The sequence below is a fragment of the Palaemon carinicauda genome, chromosome 4 (genome assembly GCF_036898095.1).
Source record: "Palaemon carinicauda isolate YSFRI2023 chromosome 4, ASM3689809v2, whole genome shotgun sequence".
NCBI lineage: Eukaryota > Metazoa > Arthropoda > Malacostraca > Decapoda > Palaemonidae > Palaemon > Palaemon carinicauda.
The window spans coordinates 177,527,044-177,535,184 of NC_090728.1; the positions used below are offsets into that span (position 1 = coordinate 177,527,044).

The 8,141-nt window shown below is 39.8% G+C and overlaps 1 protein-coding gene across 1 annotated transcript in view; it reads left to right on the plus strand.

Annotated features, from left to right (window-relative positions):
• Positions 1-752, plus strand: part of LOC137639768 (26S proteasome regulatory subunit 7-like) — a 46,861-nt gene extending 46,109 nt beyond the window's left edge. The window contains exon 9 of the mRNA XM_068372013.1: positions 507-752. Coding sequence (XP_068228114.1) covers positions 507-752 — 246 coding nt within the window. The remainder of the gene's footprint in view (positions 1-506) is intronic.
• The last annotated feature ends 7,389 nt before the right edge of the window (positions 753-8,141 follow it).

Sequence of the window (8,141 nt, forward strand, 5' to 3'; positions counted from 1 at the left end):
GATTACTTGATGCTTCGATAATGAGAATACTAATTTGCTCCTATGCAGATACAAACTTCTGAGTCATTTACTTGTAACTAACTGGTAACTATATAATAGGTTACTAGCCAACTCCACTACTGGGCAGCATTGAGCTGCTGTGAGGCAAGATTCACTTCTCTCCTGGTCGCATCATGAGGCAGATCTTGCTGCTCTATGATCAAGATTTACTCCATGCTGGATTGCCCTTGCAGTGCTCCTTTTTGAGCTTTATTGTACTATAGCTGTAAGGATCTCCCTTGTGGCACCTTCATAAATTGGGTTGAGGTTGATCCGCATCCCCTTTACCCGAACTACCATGGTAAGTGGTGTTCCTTTGAATCCCCTTGTGATTTTTGTAGGGAGTGGCTGTCCTCCCAGTGGGAGAAATATTGTGCTTGTCATGAGAAATGAGCTAAGACAGCAAGAAGCATAAGCCCTATCCTAAAAAAAACGATATTCAACACCCTGTTCCTCCCTTTCCACAGCTCCCAGTAACTCCGGTAACTGAGGATGACGGCCAAGGTAGTCTTACATTGCATATTAGTGATACCTATGTTGATTTGTTATCAACTTTAAAGCTTGGCAATCACGAATTGCTCCCTGAAACTGATCCCCTGGATATAGCCCCTGCACTTCCTGCGTTTTATTCAGTCCTTGTGTCATTAGTGCCAGATTACTCTGATCTGAATAGATCCCTCTCACCTCTCACTAGTGTACTTAGTAAAACATGAAGTAAAGGAAGTTCTAGGCTGGTGGCTGAAAGATGACAACCTCTTAAGAGGACTTCTTTGGAATTTCCACCTCTGGAGATTATTTTGGTTATGGATACATCTAAGGAACCAGAACGCTGCAGGACACTAGCCTCACGAAGAGAATACCTTGCACATCAACCTGCTGGAACTGAAGACAGCACTTCCATCACTGGAATCCTTCCAGCAGAGTCTGATAGGCCGCTTTGTAACGTTTATGAGCAACAGCACTACTGTAGTATACTGTATATCAGTAAGCAAGGAGATATTGTTTCACAGCACGACTGCAAGTTGGTGAAGCAGGCTCACAAATGGGCATTAGACATTGCAGTTGTCAAGATTCATCCCAGGCAGGAGGAACGTTATCGTAGACATACATAGTCGCCAGGGACAAGTGGTCGATACAGAGTAGTACCTTCATTCTCAAGTGGCAAAAAGCCTCTTGATTTTATAGGGTTCCTCAATAATAGGTGATTTACTGAACGAAAAGCCCGGATCAAGCAGTGGCACTAGAGGATACCTTCAAACATCCATGGAACAACCTTGACATGTATGCGTTTCTACTGTTTTGCCTGATCCGAAGAGTAGTCATCTAAGTTCTGATTACTCCTGCTTGGACTAGCCTCAGCGAAATGAGTAGCCAAGATTCACGGCTTATCATATACAACATTATTACTCAAACCAATGAAGGGAAAAGATCTCCTTTTCCTTTGTTCCTGAGTTCTTAGCCAAAACTCAGAACACGGCAGTGCACGACCCTAGGTTTAAGGCTTTCTTCCTTTCTCCATCTTCTCACTTTCGGAAGCAACTAATGATCTGGATTTTTTACTTCCTTGCCCTGTAAGGCCACTAAGACAATACAGTACCTAAAACAGACTTAACCCTTCAGACCACATCTCCAAAACCTGTTCATCAATGAAGAAAGGTGTAAGAGGAAAATCTGGACTTGAGAGATGATAAATAGAGCATAAGAACAACCAGAAGAGCCTACACATGCACTCGCTAGCAAAGTCAGAAAAGTAAGAATGACACTAGCCTTTAGGAATACTCTGTCAATTGGGCAAGTTTTGAAATGGGAGTCTGAAAATGCCAGACAATATTCACAGCCTATTATCTAAGAGAATGTACCTGCAAGTTCTTTGATACGTTTTCCCTAGGACCTAGCGTACATAACTCCCTCACAGAACAAGATGTACGTGTATCCCATTCCTTGGGATGCAGCAATTGAACCGTTATGTTGCTGGATTGGATGTTGATGCAGGTAAGGTACCATACCGAGTACTGTTCTATTGATTTTAAAGAAAAGTGATTCCACCATCATCCTGACGAGGCAGAGGATGGACATAAATGTAAACCCATCAATTGAAATTAGTATTACCTTTTAGACATCGTAACCCATTACGTATATAGGTTCCTCCATGACCGTCTGTCCATCACCAGAAACCAGAAACCTAGCCTATCACCTGATACATTATTGGGTCAATAGCAGGTGGATTTGAATTAGCACTCTTGCTCCTCTCAAGGTCTGAATGTCCTGACATCCTGGGAATTTATAGGAACTTCCTCCCTCCTAAACATAAGCTTCCTATTAAAGGCGGAGGGTTTGTATTCATGTAGGAACAAGTCACAAATTATAAAAATAATTTGTATTTTTCCAAACTATATAAATCTTAGTCCTACCCCATCCAGCCTCCAATTCCTAGGTGAAGGTCAAAATGGCTATTCATTGAGTTGGCATGGGGCTGCGGCTTCCCTGCCACCTGCCAGTAATTTCCAACACCTTGTTTTAAATTTGAACATCCAAGTTTCCAGCTTTGTTGAAGTCATACTCATATTAGAGGACTCGTTTGTATAGTTATAGGAAATATACAAATTATTTTTAAAATTTGTGATTTTAATGTTAGGAAAACCTTTGTTTAAAAACAAAATATTGAAGGGTTAACACTGGTGATATGTATCCAACAAAATTATGACATGAAATGTAAATTTCATAAGGGCATTAATGATTTATTTCTCTCCTACTTAATTTTGAATGTCATTGCATCATTATTTGTGGTTATATTTGTAATACGACTACTTTATATTGTTTTTTTTTTTTTTTTTAACAATTTACGTTTTTATCTATGTTTTGTTATATTTTTGTGCAGAAACGTTCTAGGGAGGAATCAGCAATTAACTATGCCGATGAGTTGAAGAGAAAGTATGGTCATTTTCCAGAAATGCGCAGAATACTTCGTCACAGGCATCTTCCCAAACATATCTACCATGCCAAAAAAGAACATGCCATTATCAAAGAGAGCCAGGCTCGCAAGTATGTCAAGTGTTTGGTTTACAAAGACTTTATTTGGTTCATAATACTGCATGTTGAATTTTGTACCTGGTTAGGTATACAATTCTGTTAGTAGTACAAATTGTTATAATTTTGTGCTTTTACCTTAACAAACTGCTTATTTTACTCACCTTATTGATTGTTGTACATTGGTTAACTTAGGGAACCAATACCCTTTGTTCCTACACAATATACAAACCTTACGTTCTTTACCTAGGAGAAGAAATTTGTGCAATCGGGCATACAGCTATAAAAACATTTTGAGGTGTCAACAACTGTGGTGAGAAGCACCAGCCCGACTTACTCATAACTTTTTCATTTTGATCTAAGCCAGACGTCTCTTCCACGTTTGCTGGCTTGGCAAAATGAAACTTTTACTCTTAGTTTTATTCTCGTTGTGACGCATTAGCATCTCAGGGATATTGTCCTTGAGTTGGAGACTTAATCAATATTGTGGCTCCATTAACTCTCTAGGCAGACTAAAGGTGAAAGTTCACCTTTACCTCCTTGGAGTTAGACTTCCCTGAAGTCTTAGTATCAGAAAACCTCTATGAGGAAGTCTGTTTCCATCTGTTTACGCCGATCCGTTGATGGAAACACAAGCAAGAGACCTAACGGGTGCTGTTGATTCAATGTTTTCATCCTCGCTTACAGTATTGGAAGCGGTTGCTTTGCCTCACTTGGTCAGCAGTCAAATTTCTTCTATCGATTTAGGAGGTTTGCTTTATAAGCTACCTCTAGGTGGCCTTCACACGCTCAAGTGGAATCTAGCCATTCACTTGAGAGGTATGTTTTGTCATTTTCTCCCTCTGAGCTCGCCAACCGATGCAGTCGCTACCGCAAATTGCTATCCTAGCCTGGTTGTTTTTTTATCCAGGCAACTCAGAGACATCCTTGCATTTCTGACATGACAGAGCTCTAGCTCTCTGGAGCTCCTAGGAAATCTTGGAAGCCATCTCAGTGACTGGTGGCACCAAATGTGAAAGCTATACTTTAGACTGAGATATGCTGCTACTGTACAAGCAATCTCTCAGTACCTTGCGACCTAGGCTCGTGAAACAGTCCAAGCTTACAGCAAGCCTGGATCATGGAGCGAAAGGTGAAAGCTATCCATTCACTTGAGAGAGTAGCTTTCACTAGCGATCTCTCGACTCCTCACAATCCAGGCACGCAAAGTGATTCAAGCTCACAGCTCTCCTTCTTTGTGCTGCCAGAGATGAAAGCTATCCTTTCACCTGAGAGTTTTTCTTGTAGCATGCAATCTCGATGCTTTGCAACACAATTTAAGCTCACATCTATCTTGGATAGGAGGCCAAAGGTGAAAGCTATCCTTTCACTTGAGAATGTTGCTTGAGACTGTTAACCTCTCAACAGCTTGCGATCCAGGCTCGCAACACAAATCAGGATCGCAGCACAATCCTCTCACAGTGAGCCTGTATCACGCAGTGTTGACTGCTTATGCTCTTCTGAGACTACTCTACCTGTTGGGATAGAATGCACGAGCCAGGCTAGCATGCCTGTGGTAGAACGTTGCTCAATGCTCCAAGTGGTCGCTTGGCTCACCCAACCTCTTTCTTTCTCTTGAATGCTCTTTAAACTAGTTACTGTCTTACTAAGCCCCTAACATTCGTAAGGAAGTTAAGAATCAATCTTTGAACTAGTTAAACTTTTACTAAGCCCCTAACATGTGTAAGAAAGTCAAGAAGCAATATATCTCTCTCTCTCTCTCTCTCTCTCTCTCTCTCTCTCTCTCTCTCTCTCTCTCTCTCTCTCTCTCTCCACAAAACAAGAATTAAAGTGTGCTTGTGTGAAGCGCTTGCCTTCCCAGAGTAAAGAAACATTAGAACATAGCTCCTAACTAATTTAGCTCACATATCATTAGCATGGCAGTAGAGCAATCCCACATTGGCATCGTGTTTTTTTGTTTCGTCACTTTCATCCTACATTGGTATCGCGTTTTTTATGTTTCGTCACTTTAATTCAGTTTTTTTTTAAAGCTTTATACATAAAGGCTTCTGTATGAGCTATTGTTCTTACATTAAAATTATCTGCTTATGGAAAGTAGTTCGTCAGTTGACGACAATTGAATGAAAGGAAACAGGATCGTTTTCTTTTGCTTAAACTTATGGTCTGTTCAATGAATTCTTGTACTGTTCTTTTTTCTTCCATTGGAACAATAAAGGTTAGCCAACCCTCCATTGGGTTCTAAGATACTGCAAAAGTTTTCTCCTTAAACAATCCTAAATTGCGATCTTTTGGCTCTTTCTGCTCATACTCTTGGTGAGCAAACGTTTGGAACGACACCCCAATGCGAGCAACTCGGGAACATTTCCACGCAACTGATTATGCAAAAATTTTCGGAAACGTTTCAGCTTATGCTTGTCATTGCTGTTCTATTTTGCAATTCCTCGCTGTTCGGTAACTCCATTTCTATATTTCAGTCTCCCAGTAGAGCTATACTAGATGTATTACTAGGGATTCGCACGTTCTTAAGAGGGCAGTATTATGTTTGCAAGTCGTACCTCTTTGCTCTAGTGATTGTTTGTGACGAATCGCTCTCGTGTTCGCTATCAGTCGCAGACCTTTCAATTACTTTTGATCAGTCATATACTCTCACCTGTCTGCCTGGGGGAGTAACACTTCTAACCCCATTTTCTTCCGGCAAGTAGAGACTGAAGAGGGGAAGCTTGTCAGTCAGTGGGTTATTATTATTATTATTATTATTATTATTTGCTAAGCTACAACCCTAGTTGGAAAAGCAGAATCTTATATGCCCAAGGGCTCCAACAGAAAATAACCTAATGAGGAAAGGAAACAAGGAAATAAATAAACTACAAGAATAAAATATTTTAAGAACAGTAACAATAATAAAATACGAATAACGAGCGCTGACTAAATGTTTATATTCTACCTGTTACATCCCCAATCTCCGTATGAGGGTGGAGTTGGGACCTTTGGTACTTGAATTGTACATTCATAAACGCTGGTACTGACAGGCCACTGGTTTACTTAGCGTCCGGATGCTCATCTCTTACATTATCATGCTTAGATGCAGCTATCACTGTTCAAAAGTTTAGAGGAAGTCTATTAAGTAAAGAACATAAGGTTTGTATTTTGTGTAGGAACAAATGACAAATTTGGAAGTAATTTGTATTTTTCCTAACAACACAAACCTGTAGTTCTTTACCCCCCTGGAAAAAGACCTGTTCGCAACCTTGCTACCACTGTTAATGACCAGAATGGTTGTTGACACCTCATTAAATCATTTTATAGCCTTAAACCTGCATTCATTGATTTCTTGAAGGCAAAGAACTACAGTTTTGTATTGTCAAGAAAAATACAAATTACTTCCAAATTTGTCATCTTTGCCTCTCACTTACGGTATTTCTGACTTTACGTCGTACATCATTACATCTAATTATTTTCCATGGCACGTCCCCCAATTTTGGGAGGTAGCTGGCATCCTAAAAGAAACAACAGTGAAGTTATTACCCCTTGTTGCCTTTGGCTTGCCTAAGTACTCGACTCAAGTTTGGTTGCCACAGCCCACCATCCCCTGTCTTTCACCACAAATGAAGCTCCATATGCTGACTCCTCTACTGCTGCGTCACCAAGGTGAACCGAGGTAGCAACAGGGCTCATTGGAACTGTCTCTCAAACGCTCGCCATTTATTTATATTCCTAGCATGCTCTTTTGCCTGTCTCACATCGATTCTTCTGTCACCTAGGGCTTGGCTTTCTTTACACCATCCATCTGGAAGCCAAATCTTGGCCTTCATCTTGCACTTCTCCCATTTATCACCTTCAGTAAACCACCAGTTTCCATCTTCTCTACATGGTCAAACTACCTCAACAAATTCATATCCACTCTAGCTGTCCATTCATTCCTTACACCCATTCTGAATCTTACTACTTCATTCCTAGCCCCATCCAGTCGAGATACATTAGCCATAATCTCAGACACTTCATCTCGAATACATTCAATATTTTCTTTCTATCACTTTCATTTCACTTATGGGTCATAAGAAGATCAGTAGATGATAAAATTATTAAGGAAGAGAAAATTTACGGTTCTATTATCTCTATAATTGAAATAGAAAAACAAGGGATTGGGTATAATTCTTATGATTTTAATAATTTAAATAAAAAACAAGGGATTCTTTATACACTGTCATGCAGATCGTAAATGATGTTTCCATAAGGTATTGGAGAGGTCGCATCAGGCAACCGACCCCTTAATGTAGGGATAATGGTAGGAAAGAAAGATTAGTATAAAGCACAGAAGTAATAAACTTCCTTTATCATACTTTGAAGGAGCCTTGAAAGTGAACAGGAATGGTATTTCCTTGTCAAACTTAGTTTCCTAGGAAATTCCAATTTTGTACTCAACCAATTAAGGAGATCTAGGTGTGCTTAATCATAGTGTTGGACTTGTAATACAAGTCTTAATCTCTTGTCTAGCTAAGGGAGGCAGACTTGATGCTTAGAGGTTCAGAGTTCTTCTCATATATTTGATTGCTCGACAAAAGAAAACCTTTTTTTGTTCTACAATGCAGACACACTCAGGATGATGAACAGAGATACCCAGCTTCTAAGAGTTCAAAAATGATTCTCCTAATAGAGGTTCAAGGACAAAGTATAGTAAGAGGGACTATTAGGGTCAAACAAGTCCATATCCTCGTTAGTGTTAGATGGTCGGTACATGTCAGGGGAAAATTTATATCTAGAGTTGAAGAGGACCTGTCAGAGAATTACTGTTCCATATAGTTAGTATATACAAATTATGGCTTGACAGACTTTAGAAGTTATTCGAACACAGAAAAGTTCCGAAAAGGAACTTTGTTAATGGCAAACATCATGTTTTATTGGACACAACCTCCCAATTAGCAGTGATAGAGCCTATCCAATTGGGAAATGCCTTACTGTTTCTCTGAATATTTTTATCTCAAGTCTATTAGCAGACATTATGCTGTAAATATCCCCATGAAATTTGAGAGGTTTGTATCTATAAGACAAACACTGTTACAACTTTTTATTATGAC